The 20,481-nt window shown below is 42.4% G+C and overlaps 1 protein-coding gene across 10 annotated transcripts in view; it reads left to right on the top strand.

Moving 5' to 3' along the window:
- The first annotated feature begins 6,864 nt into the window (after nucleotides 1-6,864).
- cbfa2t3 (CBFA2/RUNX1 partner transcriptional co-repressor 3) overlaps nucleotides 6,865-20,481 on the top strand; it is a 41,820-nt gene continuing 28,203 nt past the window's right edge. For 5 of the 10 annotated variants that reach the window (XM_082533827.1, XM_082533831.1, XM_082533833.1 and 2 more), the window contains exon 1: nucleotides 6,865-7,757. In XM_082533827.1, coding sequence (XP_082389953.1) covers nucleotides 7,511-7,757 — 247 coding nt within the window. In that variant the 5' untranslated portion in view covers nucleotides 6,865-7,510. Of the gene's footprint in view, nucleotides 7,758-13,495; nucleotides 13,589-14,885; nucleotides 16,198-20,481 lie in introns of those variants that run through there. The other 5 variants (XM_082533830.1, XM_082533829.1, XM_082533836.1 and 2 more) reach the window with 5 other exon arrangements.

The following is a 20,481-nucleotide window of genomic DNA, read 5'->3' on the forward strand; positions in this document are numbered from 1 at the left end:
AAGTAATTCAAAATTCTATCACCTTATGATTACTTCTAATTTAAAGAAAATAATATTGTATGCTTTCTTATACACAATTACAAAATCAGTCTTCATTTCCGATAAAAAGGCTCTGCAGCAGCAGCAATGCAATAAACGTCAGTACATCTTTTATTACTGAGAGTTAAATATTTAATTTTTTATCTTTCAAAACTTTTTTTGATGACGGACTAAATCCTCTCCAGAGAAGACCTTTTCAGCTGCTCTTTGCTGGTTCTCTTGTATTCAAGCCAGACAGCAGACATTTTTTTCTTCTGTCGAGACTCATAATTTAGCCCTGTACTTTAATTCATTATCATACTGGAATATTCACCTTGTGCAAAGCTTCTGGAGACTGGGAGTCAATTATCAGCCACTACTCTTGCATATCCACAGGCGTTTACTGTGCCAGTCATTGTCATCACCGAACACCTTTTGCACTCACACAGCTCCAGATCATCAAACTCCCACCTCCCAGGAATATGCATTAATACTGGTAGTCCTCGACAGGGTCAGACCCAGCGTGGTTGATTCCACTTAAATCTGATATGTTTACTGTATTTACAGTATAGGAGCTGCTTCTATGCAATGTCTGAGTGTCGCAGAAACTCAAGCTCAAAGTACTTGAGATAAATTGCCCAAGTAGAGCTCTCTCCATGGTGTAATTTGTGTGGTACTATGGCTCATTAGATACCTCCTGATTACTTCCACAACTGTGTTACCACCGATTTTTAAATGGTTATAGATCTTTGTGTGTCTCAGTGAAGCGTTCAGATATTTCTGCTCCTCTGGCAGTGTTTTTCCTTGTGTGGCCATCATGCTGACAGGGAGGCAAAGTGTATAGATCAAAACTGAGAATGTTCTGGCATTAACAGCTCACTTTATAACTGCAGCCAAGAAACAGGCGTAACAGGAATACTGAAGGTGTGCTTAATTCTGTTTTACTCATCACAGGGGCTTTCTAACTTCTCTATCTGTGAGGTGTTGTCATTGTGTTTTCCAACTTTCAGACCTTTAGTCTTTTTTAATGATTCATGAAAATGCAATTATTGAGAGGTGATACAATGTTGATGTTACAAAGAGGTGTTACTCACTTCTGGTGCCTACTTTAGGCAGTGTGCTTTGACTAAACTCTCCCAGACTTATATGTAAACAAGAAATTTGTGTGATATTTAGCTATGAAGACTCAATATTTGGACTCAGCATGGTTTAAAAAAAAAAACTGCCACAAAGTGGTACTTAAAAAAAATGGACTCTTTGGTAGGTGTTTGAATACATACAGTAAATGAAGCCTTAATGATAAATAGTTCTTGATTTACGCTTATTTTCAGACTTCAGTAATTACACAAACAAAATGTAGTGTGTTAGTTAACTGGTGGGAGTTAAAAGTGGTACAACTTTCTACATCACCATTCGTGACTGAAGGACTGGCCAGCCTACTATCTCATGGTCTCTTGGCAATATTATTACCTGAACAGTTGAATGTTAAACAGATAAATTCATAAAAAATGAGTTATTTATTTAATATCAAACAGAAGATAGAAGTGGAGCATTTTAACAACCTTATTATCTTGGAAAGTCCAGAATGGAAACACTTTCTCTTACAACAATCATATAAATGCTTTACACTCAGAGCCAACACTACACACTTCCCTTTACTTCCCTTTCATTGTCATTTACTGGAAATTATTACGCTAATATTTAATGTATGAGTCTTTAAGCATGAGTTAGTGTGTCTGTTTGTTTGGTTGCCATAGAGCAGTGGAAATGTGTTGTGTTATAGCTGTCTATCGCTTGTCTCCTCACTTAAATCTCCACTTTCACATTCCTGGAGGCTAGTACTGGAGCTCACACCCCTCCTCTTTGCACCTTTGCACAGCCCGTGTGAGTACATGTGTGTGTGTGTGAGTGTGGTGATGGGTGCGTGGGTGAGACGGAGATGGTGCTGTCTTCTATTTCTCCGGGTGCCCCTTGCTGAGCTGTCATCACTCCCTGGCACCGGGTACACTGCACAGCTGCAGGGGAACCACTCTGCGGGGAACCTTCGTTTCCATCTGTCTCCAATTCACAGTGGCACCTATTTAGAGCAGCTCAGCGGCTGAGCCACAAGAAGAGAGAAGGAAGAGACTGAGTTTAGTGGGGTCAAGAGAGTTGGGCATCAATAGATTACATATTTGTGTGTACAGCAATAAAAAAATGTGGTTATATGTAGCTGGGACACAATAGACTTGTTATATATGACTAATTATAGTAACATATTGCACTTTTCAAAAGCAAATTTCCTGATGTAACACATCTGTCAAAACAAACTGACCAAAGGAAAAAAAAATTAGTTAAACAGGCCGTTGAAGATAATCTAAAACACCGCATGCAGTCCATATCATAATCTATTCAGATCAGCTTTCTTCATATAACGCCAATTCACAACAACAGTCACCTCAAGGTGTCCATATATCAGCATCCACATGTGAGCGCACTTGGTGATGTGCGTCCAGCTGCACATGTGTCTGCTGTGTGTATTCCTGAACTCGTGCCTCTGTGTCTGTGCGAGTATGAGGCCCGGCTTAATTTAGCAGGTGTGCTTTGACAGTTCTTGAATGAGTGCCAAGTCTGCTGTAAGAAGGATAAAAAAAGAGGAGGCGCTCAGTGTGCATCTGTGTGGAGCTCGACTGTGACAGATGGGGACGGTTTAACTTATAGAGTTCTGTTAAGATCTGGAGGTTTTTCTGAAGCTGTCTCTGCCAAACAGGTGTGTATTCTAAAAACACCACCGAGAGAAAAGGCGAACAAGCCTCGACTGACGTATTTGTCTGGTAGTGGTGGTGGTGTTTCCACTGATATGAGGAGGTTGTCGGCGTATACTGTGTTGTTTTCTCTCTTCCTCACACTGGTCCAAGATCATTGTAGTTAGTCTCTTTTGGAAGACACGCCAGCCTTGAGTGTTCTCATTCATCCTTTTATCACTGCTTGCAAGTGGAAACAAATTCCCATGAGCTGTGTTTACTGTGGGTTCAGTGGGTATCACTAATGCTGTCAGTTCCGGTACTTTATGAATTTAGATCATCGAAGTATAAACACATGAAGCATTTTATGTTCAAGTTGCTATAAAAGTAGCTTCATAGCAGTGTAACAAACCCAAATTTCTTAGAAGGTTTAATCTTCAGTTAGTGGTGTCAAATTAAAGTTGTGTGTTTCTGCATCTGCGCACAGTCACTCCATTAGAAGAACCTTGTTCGGTCAAAGTGTGATAAGGACGGCTGCAGAGTTGAAAAGTTCAGCCAGTTAGTGGTGGCCAGGTGTCTCACAGGCAGGCGAGCCGCTTCACCATATGGCTGCTTCTCGCCACCAGACGCCAGACGTCCCAACCACTGACTTTCACAAGCTTCACTTTTGTTGCACAAGGTGAAAAGTTGCACTTCGTCTAAACCCTGACCAACATGCTGAAAGACCTCTGTGTGTGTTTGCGTTCTTAAGGCAGGGGAACTGGAGCTGCTGTTGCGACGAGACAATTAATAACCTGGCTAGAAAACAACAATCGCAGTTTTTGTGCGTTTCCTCTGGATTTCTGATACGGCAACAAAGTTAGAGATTATTTTGCTTCTCTCTCTGAATGCTGATTGGAGTTTTAAAGAGGTAATGAAGTCCTGGTGTGTCCTCCTGCTGGGGTTGTATTTGGCGAGGGGTGCCTGCGTGTCGCTGATAGAGGGATCTCTCTGACACGGCTGCTCTGGCCCGCCGCATCTGGGAGCCAGCAGTGGCAGCCGCTGGGGGGAGATAAGGCGAGGCTAGCCGCTCGTCTGTAACTCACGTTTTGCCCCCCTCTGCCCTGTTCTCTTCTCCTCTTCTGCTCCTCCCTTCCAACCATCCTCCCTCGCATCATCCCCCTGACCTTATCTCAGGGGAGAAGGCACCACTGGGTCGCTACTGTGATAGCACCTGCCAGAACCAGACCTGGCCTCTGGTGATTATGGGGGAATCATTATCTCGCTCTCCCCCAAAACTCATTTTATACCTGCCAACATCTGAGGGGAGGGGGGCAGGCAAGAGAGGAAAGGCTTCTCTAACAGGTAACAGAGAAAACTCTGTGTGTGTGTGTGTGTGTGTGTGTGTGTGTGTGTGTGTGTGTGTGTGTGTGTGTTCACATGTTCACATTGAGGCACACAAAGCAAAAAGCCAAAAATATGTTCAGGAAGACATTTAGTGTTTTTTGACATAGGATAGGATATAAATAGGATAGGATAGGGATTACATTTAACGGATACTCATCTGTTTTCTGCCCATTACTGCTTCATGCTTATGTATATATAATCAAGCATATAGGCACACGAAAGGATTACAATCAAGAAGATTTAACAGTTCAGTCAGAGTTAAGGAACTTAATAATTTAGATGTTGTTTGATGTTAAGTGAATAAAGGTCTTTTTGTAGGTTTTGCGTCTAAATCACTTTCTTTTATTCCACTCGGTCTTATTTGATCCTGTTTATTTCTTCATCTTATTTCTATTTGGATAAAAACTATGAATCACAGCACAAAACAATCCAAAGAGAAATCTCTTTTGTCACACATCAAAACTTCCCTACGAGAGCTAATGTAGGGCTGATTTCTGCTCTTTTTTCAACTTACCCCATCTTCTGGCCCAGTAGCTGTTTGTAATGTGTTTCCAAACATATGATCAGCGTCCCCTCCTCATATGTTCTCCTCATATGTTCTCAGGAGCTGTCATATCCTCCAACAAACATAAGCTTTCATTTTCATTTCACTGACGGGGCTCTTTTATTTAACCCCCCTAAAAATCCATGCCAAAATGCAATCATGTCGTCAGAGAATCAACTCCTAAATGAAATGTAACAGCAGTTTGATTGTTGCTATTATTCAGAATTATATCAGCTTTAAAACAGAGTGCAGATGTTCTGTGTTTGAATACCTGTGACTGGGAAATCACCAATGGTTGTTCTAATAAAAATACATTAAAAAACACCTAAATTTCATCTTCTTCACACACTGTTGGTTTATAGAGAAATCAGGTCTCTCTCTCCCTCTCTCTCTCTCTCTCTCCCTCCCTCTCTCTCTCTCTCTCTCTTTCACACTGTTTGTTCCCCACGCCCAAAGTCAGAGAAAGCAACATGGGTTTCTCTCACTTCCTCTCTGCTGATGACCATCTGTGTGTTAGTTTCAACCAGGCACTTGGCACATCTGTGTACTCACATCCCCTCTCACTTCTCTCATCAGTAAACGACATGCACAAACATAAATTGTGTGGAAATGTGTGTGTGTGTGTGTAGCAGCAGTGAGGGTTAATGCTGGGACTCTGTGTTATGGTTATTGTTCAATGAGCCCCCAGGTCAGAGGCCAGAGTAGGTAAAAGTCGATGTCTTTGGTTCCTGTGTGTGAGAGCATGTGTCCTGTTTCAGCATGTTCTTTCCCACTGCAGCTGTAGTCCTACTTACTTTCTTTCTACTTTGCAGCAACAGCTTCATGTTGCTCACACGTAGTAGGAATGAATAAAAAAGTTAAAAATATTAGTGACAAAACAATTATCATGTCACGATCTTTAATTTGGCTGATGTCAACGACACCAGAAAGCCATTGAGGAAGTATGAAGTGTATACAGACAGTCAGTAATCACAGAGGACATGAGTTATAAGCTTTTTATTATTTTGGACTAATATGAGGCAGACATATGCATGTGTCTTTTGGATAAAGACACGCCATTTGTCTATCAGTGGGGAAAAAGAACTTCCACAGGGAAACCCTTCATTTATCGAAAAAAAAAAAAAAGAGAAGTAAAACGTGGATTTGGTCGGTTGGCCTGTCCACTCAATTTCTGGTGAAATGGTTAGTGAAAAAAAGAGAATATTGAAGTTGTTAACTGCATTTTTATATTTCTATTATGACCTATTATGGTGCTATAATGGTAAATATGAGTTTTGACAATTAGTATGCTACTTTAATATTTATATTTAACCTGAAATCAAAGTATTTCTTTATTAATTAATTGAAATAAACACATTTATTACGATTAATATTATCACTGGTCAGGAGAATTGATGGCCAACTTCTAGCTTTTTAGTCCTATGATGTATATTAAAAATAACAAAATAGATAGCTGTGTCCCATAACTACTTTGACTAAATATCTGTCTACCATGAACCAAGTCAGGACTAAAAAGTCCTGAGCATCTACTTTTTAGGAGTTAATAAAAACATGGATTAATATTATAAACTTTTGAGATACATCTCTGTGTGTGTGTTGGTATAAGAGCAGATTATTATAGGAAAGTCAGCTGGTTAATTGATTTGCTGTGTTCCAGTTCTGTGTACAGTTTGATAAACAGTTACTTTGGCTTTTGTTGTATTTCCTGTTGTCCTGTTCTGTAAACTTCCATGAAATATACAAAAACGAAACATCCAAAGTTTTTTAGTGTGTTGTTTTGCAGCGAGGCAGAAGAAAAATCCCGATGATGAAGTAACTGGTTTGAATCAAAACCCAAAAATTAAACAGGGGGAAGAACAACAAGGAAGGATTTTGAACAAGGGAGCACAGACGGCATCATTATAGCCACCGGGCAAGGTGCACAGAAGCAAAGGAGGGCACCTCTGAAGGGAGGATGCAGTAAGGGAAGGAGCGGTTTCTGGCCGACACAGCTGGTTCCTGACAGAGGAAGCCCAGACTGAGGCCCAGGTCCTGCTGCGTGCTGCTGTCTGCAGCTATCACCGCAAGCAGCACTGCTGCCTGGCCTCCCCAGGGGTGTTAGCCTCAAGACAGAAAAAATAACCACACACACAGATAGTGTGACATCCAAGCACTCACTTCTCTTTTGAGCTGTTGTGGCAGGCAGGAGGAGGAGGGTTCAGATGAGAGCACAACCCCTCAGCCAGAGCCACAAGACAAGCTGACCTGCCTTTGACACTCACACACACACTCTTGATTAACTCCCACACACTCTGCTGGGGAGAAGAGAAGAGCGACTGAGAGGATCGGGTGAACCAAGAAGAAGAAAGAAATGGGGATTTACATGCAAGATGTGCCATGTTAAAGGGAACAGCGGTTAAGGACAAAGACTTACTTGTGAAAAAACAGAATACAACTACAATCTATTTCTCTTTCCTGCACGCAGGCAAGAGGCAAAGAAAAAAACACCAGAAGATTCCAGGAATACTTCAACCAGGATAAACTTATTCACTGAAGGAATGAAAGGAATATAAGGAAAGGCTGGCTGTTACTGTCTATTTCAATTTTTGGAGCCTTAAGTGAAGCTAAGTCCGTGTATGTGTACAACAGCTCAGCGGGTCACAGAATGATCCACTGGGCCCTCAAAGGCAAAACTAGAAATTGTAAAGAAACACATGGAAATCCTCAAGTGAAACTGAACGAGAACATTCAGCAGGAAAGCCTTTGGAGGTAATACTAACTTTTAGTGTTAAGTGTGCTGTTGCTGCTTCCACGGTTGAACCTGCAAGCTGCCAGTGTGCGCCAGAGAGTTTCAAAGAGCATGTCCCTCATGCTCCAAGCCTCTCACCTCTCAAATAAACAGGAAAGTCCGAACATGTCTGCTGAGGTCCATTTGGAGCGCCAGAAGAGGGCTGACCTGAGAGCTGTTCCAGCGTTTGCTCCACGTGTCCCTACCGTCACACTTATCAGCCACCGCGAGCTGAGGGATAAATTCACTGCCCACATACTCCAGCCTGGAAGCCTCGATCACAACCTGGTGGCCAGCAGCCGTTACAGATATAGCGAAGGTATGAGCTTGTCATCTTACAGGACCTTTTTTATGAAGGTCTTTTGGCATCGTGTTAATCGCGATGAGTGACGGAGGGTCCCGCAGCGGTCTGATCTGCTCATTAAGTTCAAGTGATTGACGTATAATCAGTTTGTGTTGACTTTGTGCTACATGCTATGTGGGGTTATGTGAGGTTTCTTCATCTTGCTATTTGATGACTGAAGCAAAAGGATTCAAGGTTAGAAGGGCATCAAAACATGGCCTTTTTTGGCCTGTTTTATAACAAATAAAACTGGTGTTAAATTGCTCTCTTAACGCTTTGTTTTTTGTCTGCGTGCCCCCCCCCCGCTTCCCCCCCATTTCTTCATATTACCAGTCTAGATTGAATAAACTTGTCCTTGTTGTTACCAAGCCCAGTGGAGCACATTTATCCTGTGGGCGCTGGAAAGGAAAAGGAAAGAGGTTTTTAGAGCTTTTGGTGGTTGGGTGGGTGAGCCGGGGGTGTCTTCCTCTGGGCTTCCCCAAGCAGCTAAAAGGAACAGAACCAGATTCTGGAGTTTCACTGTTGAGCTTTAATGGTTTCATAATACACATGAAGGTCAAAAATGGTGAATGACAGATGGACAGGTTTAAGAGAGCAGACAGCTGAGGAATACATGAAAAGACATGTGAGGTTAAAAAAAAAAAAGTAAAAAGAGAAAAAATGTAATTGATTCATAAAGAAGTGAAAACACTGCCTTTAGGTATAAAAATGAAAACCTTCTCTTAAATCAGCGAAGGGTTTGAAGAGAGAGATGCATTAAGAATCAGACATTAAAAGCCTAATTTTATAGACTCTAAATATGTAGAAACGGTAAGCCAGTGCGAGGACTAATACCCAACGTGGTGAATTACCTGCAGCGCATACCGTCTCTTGGCAGTAATGAGCTTTGTGAACGTTGCAGCGATAAGGCCTCTATAATTAGGCTTAGTCATAAGCATCCCCCCCTGTAATTCAGTGATAAAAACCCAGTAGAACTCCAGCGTTGGTGCTCCAGCCCATTCATCACACACACACATGCACACATGTGTAGACTGAGAAAAACAAAATGTGCCATTGAGAACTATAAACACAGCTCTTTGTCTCATGTAGTTTACCTGATGTAACTGTGTGTGCGTGCGTGTGTGTGTGTGGTGGTGGGGGGGTACAGTCCGGTAACATGTTCTCACTGTATGGAGAAGCAGGAGTAAAGTATGTGTTCATGCATGTACATATGTGTGTGTGTGTGTGTGTGTGTGTGTGTGTGTGTGTGTGTGTGTGTGTGTGTGTGTGTGTGTGTGAGGGAGAGGTGTTGTGAGCCACAGCATAGGCTTCCTGTGAGGGAGCAGATGTCGCAGAGCTCAGGCACAGCTGCGACAGGCGATAACCGCGGTGGCAAGAATATGTCGGCATGCTGGCTCTTCTCCCTGGGTCTTATCAGTCGCACACAGCATACAGACTCACACATACACACAGACGCACACTCATATAGACACTGTACAATAAGGAACTGCCACCCAGCGCTCGCACAACCTCGCAGCAGGCCCAGATAGAGCCAGTAAGGCAGTGAGAGAGATGGAGAGAGGAAGAAGAAAAGCAGCAAGGACTAAATCAAGGGTCTTTGATGAAAAAGGTGCAGAGAATCCCTAACAAAGCCTTGGCTCATGTCTGCTGTATCATAGACTTTGTAATTTTGTGCCAACTCTAATCCTCTATAGCTATGAAGAGGCTATTCTTTACAATTTTCTTTGACAAAAACAGGCATCTCACCAGTAATAAGTTTCGTATAAATACATAAGCACATAACTTTGTTGCTTTCTTTGTTATCCGGCTTGCCAAAGACCTGTTTGCACGATTAGTCATCTAACATAGACTCTAAATAAAGCTTTTTAATTACGCTTCATAATAGTCATTTTAAATAGTTAATTAAAACGTTTTACTGTCACTGTCAACACTGAAATACTCATTAATAGAATAATGAGTAATACTAATAACTGTATTATAAATCATGTGTGAGCCGCCACGTGTTTGTTAAGTTGCAGCTGATGTTTATAAAACTTTTTACACGGTAATAAATACTATGTGTACACCCACCGGCTATTTCATTAGTTACACCTGTTCTGCTTCTCTGTAAAGTGTAAATATAATCAGTCAATCATATGGTAGAAACTCAGTGCATCTAGGTTTGTGGAAATGGTCTAGATAACCTGCTGAAGTTCAAACCGAGCATCATAATAGGGAAAAAAAATGATTTAAATGACTTGGAACAGGGAATGGTTGTTTCTGCCAGATGGGCTGGTCTGAGGATTTCACAAATTCTTGTTCTCCTGGGATTTAACCTCGGTTTTGAGCCCAGAGAAAGACAACAGTAGTTCAAATAACTACTCGTTACAGCAAAGGCATGCAGAGCATCTCTGCATACCTTGATTCAAATCTTTAAGCAGACACAGAACGCCACAGTGATCAAAACCTGTCATCTGAGAACGGGAAACTGATGCTACAGTTTACACTGACCCCCTTAATATCAAATGACCACTATTAAACTCAGCTTCACAGCTTAAATGAATACTGCTGCTGGCCATGTCTAACCTTTTATGACCACAGTGTGCCCATCTTTTGACGGCTGCTTCCAGCGGGATAATCCACTGGGTTACAAAACTCAAATCATCTCAAACTGGTTTCTTGAACATGAGTTCACTGTACTCAACTGGCCTCCACAGTCACCAGATCTCAGTCCAACAGAGCACTGTTAGGGTGTAGTGGAGCGGGAGACTCATCGTGTATGTCAAGCTGATAAATCTGCAGCAACCGTGTTATGACAATCTGGACCAAAATCTCTGAGGACTGCACGAGGCTACGGGTGACTAGAGGCTTTAATAATAATCTTATTGATTGTCAAAAGCAAACTAGGTATTGACTAAAGCTTAATTAACTATCCATTTACAGTTTTGACTTTAGGATTGGAAAATCAACCACATGTGCTTTTGTTTAGTTTTAAGTCTGTGGATCAGTTTATCTTTTGTCCTCCTTCTTTGTAAATGCTTGGTCTTGCGGTTTCGCCATGTCACTCTTTCTTAGAAGTCCAGCTTACATAATTGTTATCGCATCTAGAACTACGGGACATATTTTGTAATAGTATTTTGAAACTTCATCTACATGAAAAATATACCATCGGCTGTGTGCACTTATCCATTGCTTAATGATTACATCACTGGATTTCCAGCAGAGATATGAGAAAATAAATGTGGAATGGATGATCAAAAATGTTGGAAAAACATGGATGCTGATAGTGATGCAAGAAGAGGTAAAAGTACTGAGTAAACAAGGAGTGGAAAAAAGTGAGATGAGTGTGTGTGTGTGTGTGTGTGTGTGTGTGTGTGTGTGTGTGTGTGTGTGTGTGTGTGTGTGTGTGTGTGTGTGTGAAAGAGAGAGAGAGAGCAGTAGAGCAGTTATCCTCTTTATTTCCTCAGTACCAGCTTTGTGGTTTCTATGAGGAACAGATGTTCACAACTTGATACAGCGCCTCATCCCCCTCTACTCACTATCTCCAGTGCCAGCACCACCAACTGTCTGCTTCCACACAAACACACACACACACACACACACACACACACACACACATATTGTCTCTTGGGAAACACAGACATACTTAGCACTGACTTTTTCATGTGAACGTATGGGACGCGTTCACCTGCCTGCAGACATTTTACTGGCTGTTGTCCGTCCCCCCTCGCCTCGCTCAGGCTGCATATCCTGCTCTTGAGTCAACACTTGATTTGATCAGATGTCACTTCCTCTTTTGTAAGTTTGCACTTCTCTTGGTCAGATATGACCACGTGTACACATAGCCTAGCACTCTGGTTAAAGAAAACTTCATGCCAGCGTGTAAGTCCTCTGAAGCCATATTTGGTTGTAACACTATGAATGAAACACATCCCTGCGATACTCGTGCCAAATTTCACCATCTGAAATGCAGAATTTAACCAAAGCACATAGAGTGGGTAATTAATCAGCTTCATTGCATATGCTGGAGCATCTACAGTAATGCCGTAATAGATAGTACTCTTATTAGTTGAAGATGACAATACTGGAAATGAAGTACTTGGTCCAAGAGCATGGATTGAATTTACGATTCCCATCATGCCTGGATGATTCAAACAGGCGATACTTTCCTGCTTGATTGCAAACAAAATGTCAGGGGGTCTATGGGTGCAATTTGTAAAAGCAGCATTCCGCCGTGTGTGCTTGAGTGGGTGGGTCAATGATCCGTTACACCACGCCATATTACAGGAAGACTCTCTCTTTCATAATATGATGGAGCAGCTGGAGGACCTGCACACATTTAAGATGCTGGAATACAAAGTGAGAGATAAACATCCCGTTAAGTGCTTTATCAAAGAAAATAGAGTTTAAAGTACACGAGTCATATTCACAAACGATGCATGTGACTCAGAGGAGAGGAGGCTCGGTATGATTCTAATCGTTTCTATCAAACAGCATAACTCGGTGCAGTTAACCCCCCCCCCCCCCCCCCCCCCCCCTTTGATCAAAATGTGCTCTTTCCTCCTTCACGTCTGCCTGGAGCCTACACTGGTGACATTAATGGTAGCTCCACGAACGTGTGGTCTGTTGAACGCGCACGACAGAGGAAAGGATAGCAGAAGGGAGAAGAGCGCAGGGACACAATGGGTCTAGCGTTCCTTTCAGCCGGCTCAGGGCCTTATCTCCTTTCAACACACTAGCCTGTGACTGCCACTATAGGAAAGGATTTACAATGTGCAAGAGGAGGAAATGCTGCAAAACTTCTCTCTTTCTTTCTTGCTTTTAGTCTGACACACACAAACAGAAATAGTCATTTCCAAAGCAGCACAATGACCGAACTGAGTTCTTCTGTCTCAGTTTGTGCTCAACTACCCAGAAGATGCTGCCAACATAATAGAATCCAGAGCAATGGTTGGAAGGTGGAGGGTGGGGGTGTTTGTGGTGTGACAGGGAGATAGAGAGTGAAAAGGCGGGGAAGACAAAGCTGTTTTTGTCATTAATGCCATCAAAGGGACTTCCAGTCACAGTATTATGCCACAGAGAGTTCATCGAGGCGAGTTCCCACCTTGCGTGAGTGGGTTTCATTGTGCAGTTTATCGGACTGGCCACATGGAGTGTCAGAGCTAACCCGGTGACCGCTCAACAAAAGGCCAAATTAAGAGGAGTGAGAGGCTGTCGTACAGGGAGGCTGACAGGTTGACTGACGCTGTTCCCGAAGAGAATAGCATCCTGTCAATCTCCGAGCTGTCACCTTGACAGGAATCCTTTCTTTGGATGCAACCCCCATCGCCTACCTTTCTGTCACTCAGGGCCACACAGAGACACACATATCTCTTCCTTTCTCAGTATTCTGCAGAGAGCAAATAAGTCACCAATGGTGCGCACACACACTGCAACATGCATGTATACAGAGCTGCTTTAGGGCCAAAACTCTGAAGTTTAGCGCTAGCTACCCAGTCTGTGGGAGATTCACCCTTGTAATGTCCCATGCATCAGTTTATGTGTGTAATCTTGCGGTGTATTTCTCCTGCTTTTGTTGGTTTGATCACATTTGCAGCAACAGCTTGATCAGATATTGTGGCTTGAAGAAAAAAAAGAACATTGGCACCTGGTGCTGACGTTACCTGAAGTTATTGCCTCTCATCAGCCGTGCAGGGAACTGTTCCAGTCAGAGAGGAACGGGGCTTCCCCCCCTGCGCACTTGCTCACATTATTTAATCAGCAGTGGAGGGCTTTTTCAGAAGTCTCCATACGACGGCAGCATTTGCGTTCAGTGCTGGCGAAGGCTGGTGAGACTGGAGTCAGGGCACAGCAGCTGTCTGTGTGTACTTTACAAGCTGGTTCTGTTTGTTCTGTCGACGCAGAAGGGGTCAGAAGGGTGTCAGCTTTGTCTTCTGTCCCCTTCCATGGCTATGTGTGTCTGTTGGAGGGAGAGAGGGCAGGTGGGTGGGGCAAAGAGACTAACAGACCAGTGTGGACAGGTGGAGGATTCTCACTATAGAGGAGGCAGATGTACTGTACCTGCCTTTTTTGCTGTCGCTCTTTGTGTATCTCTGTCTGCCTATCCAGTGTATTTGTTTACCTATTTAGGACAATGCATTCATATTACTTTATATATTTATGGGTACTTAATATTATTGTTTTCAGATTTAAAAGAAACCTAAAAATAAAACTGCGTTTTCTAAATAAATAAATGAAAAAGTTTGGGATTGCTGATCCGGAGAGCAGAACATCTTCTTGCTTCTGGAAACTTCCGATGGACATTTTTCACCGTTTAAACTGCTGAAATTTTATTGACGTGCTAATGAATTGATTAAAAAAAAAAAAAGACAGATTAGTCCATTTAAAATAATTGTTATTTTTTTGAATTGTCATTCGTCATCCTCGGACAGATGTTACATCAAATGAGAAGGATTAAAGGCTGAAGCAGTCATCATTCATGAATCCATTGCAAAGTGGGAATACTAATGTTGCCACGTGTGATCGCAGTTGAAACAAGTATATGGGTGGGAAGATATGGGGCACATTTATAGAGCTCTTTTACAAGACGAATCGTCCTGCTATCCTTCTTTACAACAATCCACTGACTTGACTATTAAGGACAACACTTGAACATAAAGGGAAACTGTCACTTTTACGAGACGCGTTGCGTTTATTGGCGTATGGTCACATGCCGACAGACGCATTCTTTTGCATTCATTCAGTTCTCAGAAAGCTTGTGGTTTCCCCCCCAAGTGTTAAAGTAAATATAATCTGCCTTCCTTGTCGTCCCCTCGTCCTGATATGAGGAAACAGCGGCCCCCACGGGCAGACAGCGGGACGGTAAAAGAGTTGTATTTCACTCAGTCTCAGAGCTTTTGGATTCGAGCTGTTTAGCTTCTAAAAAAAAACTTCTAAAAAAATATATAGGTAGGAAAGGATAGGCTATATATTACAAACCATACAGCCATATAATGTCATTACGATACATCTTCATCCAGCTTATTATTATTCATTTTTGCCTGCATTTTATTGGAGAACTGCAGATGTGGGTTTTTTTTTAGCAAGGTTTTACTGGTTAAATCGCATATTTTTAATAACTTTGGACAAATGCGGGGTTTACAATGTGCAATGTTGGATCTTTTTCAATTTAGAAAGGATTCCTGCACAATAGCTGCCAGCTCTCGCCTATGATGGTACCCGAGAGAGAGAGGGAGAGAGAGAGAGAGGGAGGGAGAGAGAGAGGTTAGGAGCTCCAGATGGTGTTTAAACGCAGACAGAAGGCTACAGCGAGGACAGAGAGAGAGAGGAGGAGGAGGAGAGAGCCGCGGTTACTGCGCACAGTGGCCCCGCCAGCTCCACTCATCAGTGAAGAAGACAAAACAAGTCTGCAAATCCCAAATTGTGAATCCAAAGGAAAATAAACCGTCAGATCTGCTCAGCCGAATGTGATTTTCTTTTTTGGAAGTGAAGCTTTTTTTTTTTTTTTTTTTTTGCGTTCCTCTTTTTTTTTCTTTAAAGACCACAACACTGAAAGACAGCGCGTCGGAGAAGTGCCGTACTGAGAAGCGTGGTGGTGGCGCAGCCTGTCCACGGGCTGTAGGGTGACTGTGTGCTTAAACATTTTTAAAAGAGACAGAAAAAGAAGAAGGTCACTTCGTTTCGTCGGATGTACAAGGAGTCGCTCCTGACACCACGGACTGTGGCTTAACTGTGAAGTTAAAAAAAGGAGGGTTTTAAAGTTGTAACAGGAGGAATAATAGACGCACCCTGCCGAACAGAGGATCCGCATCTTTATAATTTCGGGGGGTTTTTGCCTGGGAGATGCGATGATTTCTGCAGTAGCGACAGGTTAATAGTTTTGTTCGCTTTAAAAAAAAAAATATATAGATAGATAGATATATTTGGGGGTTTTTTGCAGGTGAAACTCGGCTGTGTTTTTCCTTCTTCGATCTGGGATGGTTAAAATGAGCAAGAGTGCGGATTTACATGCCTGGGACAAGTTCTGATTTTTGCTTTAAAAGAAAAAAACAAAAACAACAACTCAGACTGCAAAAACCAAAGACATCAATCTGCTTAAAGACCCAAGAGCTCTGGCTTTGATTTTATTTATACGTTTTTCGATATAACTGAGAAGTGAAATACCTCATAATTTATTAAACCTGGAAAGTCAAGACCCCCTACTGAACACCCAAAGGAAAGTTAAACCGTCTGTTTTTTCCTGCTAGACTCTCGCTCTTTCCTCTCAATATTTCAAAGACAGAAAAATAAGGAATAAGACCGCGACAAAGCTTTATTATTATTATTATTATTTTCAAATGATGAGGATTGAGATGACATATAAAAATCGGTTTTAGAAACTATTTGGTGTGGATTATCTCCGCTACTGTTACCTCAGCTTGACCTCGACCTTCATAAAGTAAGTACAACCTGCAAAAGTCAGTTTTGAGTGAAACTACGGCAAAACGCCTTTTAAAAAACATGTCTATTATTATTTTTATTGGCATGCATTATTTTTAATTCCCCTTTCGATGTTTTAAATGGAAAAGCTTTAAATACTAAAATATTTCAAGTGTAAACTTTCACATTATTGTAAGCATTCAATGTTTTGTGTGAAGGTGAAGATCAGGATACTGGATAACCTTTGCTTTTGCCTTTTTTTGTCGCTTTGCGTGTTATGATGTCTTTAGATGGTTACTGCTGGGCCACTGTAGGATGTTGCCTTGTAAATATAATTGAATTGAATAACACTGGTAACAAGAGACAGTTACAGGGGCAGGAAAAAGTGACTCTAATAATATTATTGTTGCTATTAATATCAGTAGTGCTATATGAACTTTTCTCTTTTCCTGTACTTTTAATTCTTTAGAGCTGAGATTAGACATAAAAAGACAGAGACACTGAAAGACAGAGCAAGGGGAGGTCATGAGTTGTTCGCCACATGAGTCTGTGCTACACATCAAAGTGATGCTGAGACAAAGTGGTGACACAAAATCTTTGGTCTCTGTGAATTTGGTCTGGATGAAGGCAATGGGTGTGAAGGGATACATTTAGGCATTTACCCTTAACTGAACTGCTCGGTGCCCCAAAACAGTGTAGTGCAAGGTATGGTGTCACGAGTGTTTGTTTATGTTAAGATTTGAACAGCTTTGAGGGATAACCTTTTACGTGTCACTGCGGTGAGACCATTCTGTGGAGGCACTAGAGAAGTGGGTTATAAAGGACTGGACGGCTCATAATAACTCTTGTGAGTGTGGAGACACTCCCAGCGAAGAAAACAAGTCCAGCCAAAGGTTTCTGAGCCCCACTTGAACAGCCTCAGCAGCGCACTCTTCCGCATGCAAGTGCAACAGTAAAACACTCCGGCCATTTTCTCTGCAGGATGTGGCCCCGTGTAATTGGCCCTGGTAAATATCATCTGAATAATTGAACAGTTGATAATAGTCTTGAACAATAGATGGGAGGTTGCAGAGGTGAAACCGCAGTGCAGACACCCTGCCTCACCGCACATTATACTTCCATCACCACCAAGTGAGCATCTCGTCCTCTCTCCTTCCCAGTGCCGGCTGCCCAATCGCTCAGACCAGGAGGGCCTGCTGCCTGCTAGGGCAGATGTCCCCACTTCATCATTAAGTAGCTCTCTTAAAAGGCTGGCCATTCATTATGACCCGAGCCTGCAGAGTGTTTGTTCAGTTCCCATCTACTACAGGTGCACGGATAGGATGTCTGCTGTTTTATATATACAGAGGGAAACAACCACAGGTTTTGAGTAATAGGACCACTTTTCCTCAGAAGAAAAGGCATCAAGCAAAACCACAGGCCAGTGTACTTCACTTCCATTCCCTTCAAGATGGCTTTCTCTTTTGTTTGTTATACCTCATTAGTTTATCAGTGAGTTACATATCAGGCATTCAACAGCAGAAATGGAGATGATAGAAGCCTTCAGTGTCTAACAGAGAAAAGGCTCTCGCTTATACTTTGACTTGATGCCTCAGCTTATGTGTTTGTTATATGGGTGTGTGGGCTTGTTGAGTATGTGTCTGTGTGCGTTTGTGTGTGTTAATTATTGGGATCTAAATGCAGGCAGTGCAGGTGAAACTGGCTGCCTCCTAATTAATGAGTGGAGCAGATGGCCCTGGGTGGGCGGGAGCTGCAAGCACACAGCGAGCCGGTCAGGTGGTCAGCACAACAGAGACACCTGGGCCATCACAAACAAGACAAGTCAAGCGGCTGACACAGGCCAAAGATATAAAACCTGTGTTTGCGTGTGTTTACATATCTTTCTCTAGTCAACAAACATTTATAGAAACCCTCATGCTGTAGATGTATTAGCTGAAAAATTTCAAACACAGTGTGTTGAAAAGGAAAATCGCTATTCAGCAAAGAGAAGAAGAAATAAACAAGACGAGGCGGTTTGAGAAGATGATCTTTCATTTCTTCCTCTCTTTTCTGCAAAGTTTAGTCAGTGGTACAAAAAGAAAAAAAATCGCAATCCCAGTTTTGAAGATGTTTTGATGGGTTTATGTGTGAGTGATTTCCTCATTAAACGGAGGAGCTGTGTGTACTATATCTAATTAATTAAGAAGCAAAACCTTATATGAATAACACACTATTCTTAATCAAACACTATAGCAGCAAAGTTTATGGTGAAAATAAGTTGAAGTAGTTCATATTTGTGTTGTTTGACATATGTACACTCCCCTGATTGTCTTCTTCTTTGTCATACAAGTTGTCGCTCACCAGTTGCTCTGATTAGCTGATTGTAGGAAGTCACATGGCCTTGCCTTTAATTTGAGAAGATTATGCATTAATAGATAAAGAGAAAAAAACACAGCACTTATGGTTTCAGTAACTCTAAAACTGCAAATTGTACAGAAGCCAGTCACTAGTTGTTGGTTCCAGTTGTTGCAGCCCTCAGTGTATATTTGCGTGTGTTCAGACTAACAGGGGAGTTATACTGTACATCTGTGATGTAGAGAAACATCCAGCTTAGTTGACTTTTGCTCTCTGGCAGTTCTTTGCAGAACTGTTGCTCACAGCAGAGGAACAGTGTGCTTATTACACAGTTGAAGTGAGATCAGTGAGAGCGATATGAAAATTTGTGCTTTTTGTGTAAATTTATGAGAGCAAATGATGAGGTGCAGCATCTCTATAGTTTCGGTGCTGTTTATCCTGATGCACACTGGGGTAAACCAGCGTGGTTCTGGATGCCTGCTGCTCAGTCCTCTGTCTTTTGTGTGTGTGTGTGTGTTTTTGGTCGGCCGTTCTCTGGTCTGCTCCACATGTGTTTGACATTACTGTGACAAGGCTGCCCAGCCTCTCTGGGGAGATGGAGAATGTCAGAGACTAGAGTCAAGAAGCGAGCAGCTTCCCAACATCTGATGGAATGAGAAACACACTCGCTGGATGGCTGGCCTGCTGACGCCACAGCGTGGGAGCAGAGCGGTGGGTGGAGGCCAAGTAAAACCCCAATTGTGTGTTTGAAATATCACTCTTTCTCTCTTTTCCTTTTGCTTTCTCCCAAATGTGCACATATCCACTCATATTCTTAAGCGCCACAGCACACACACAGGCATATCTAGTAATAATACTGTTTTCACTGGAATTATCAGGTGTCTTTTCTCCAGCTTTCTCACAGCAGGTGAGATGCTTGAATTACTTTATCTGGAACATTCATGGTTGAAAACTCACCCTTTATAGCTAAGCATTTCTGAAAATTATTTGTTGAATTGACTCTTCAAAAATTCATCAAAATATAAAGCATTCACAAATTGCACCTTCAATTATGCATTTTTCAAACGAGGCGCATTTGTAGCTCACATAAACACCCGGTTGTGAATGCAGGTTCAAACCAGTGTCACCACAGTATGTAGCTGAAATGCTGACAGCTACAGTCAAGAAGAACAACCTTCCTCCTCCTCCCTTCCTTATCTTGTGCCTATTTCACCTCCCGCTATCCCTCCTCACCTTTTTTTACTTCCTCGCCTGGTCACTCACCTCTGACCTTCTTTTGACCCCTTTCTTTTCCTCGTCCCATTCCCACTGCTACATCTTGTCACCTCCCACCCTTTCTACTTCATTGTAGGAAATGTGCTCAGATCAGACTCTTACACAGGATACAGCTGGGCTAATCTACAGTAGCACCGAGCTGTGTTTTAATCACGCCAAGCGAACAGGCCGGCAGAGAAAATGGGAAGTGCAAATCGCCACCGCTACATGATATAATGAATCCCTCCCTTTCCTTCTGCCCCACATCGAGCCCTTTATCACAGGCGTGGGATAAACAAGCGCAAAGGAACACAGACTGAAGTTATTAAGGCCTCCACTCGAAAACACGTCCTCTCTGGACGTCTGGGGAAGTGCTGCAACGGGGCGACCGTGCAGACAGAGATTGGGAAGGAAGGCATGTCTCTCACATTTGCGCTCTCTCTCTCCCCTTACAGTATTTGTGAAATTAAAAATGTCGTTATCTCCTGGAAACAGATCCTGTGCCACACAGATGGTTCCGTCCCTCTTCAAATAGGAGGCTGAGCCACTGAGTGTGTTACCAGCTAGTTGTACAGACCTTAATCTCGACTTCAGCCTTCCTTCCTGTGCATGTCTGTCTCTCCACACACGCACACACAGGAATAGAGAAACTGTGCCCCTTCAGATAAAAGTGTTGCCCGTGTAAAGTTCTAATTTCACTTGGAAATTGATATTT

This window comes from Aulonocara stuartgranti (assembly GCF_965226115.1).
Source record: "Aulonocara stuartgranti genome assembly, chromosome: 1".
Classification (NCBI taxonomy): domain Eukaryota; kingdom Metazoa; phylum Chordata; class Actinopteri; order Cichliformes; family Cichlidae; genus Aulonocara; species Aulonocara stuartgranti.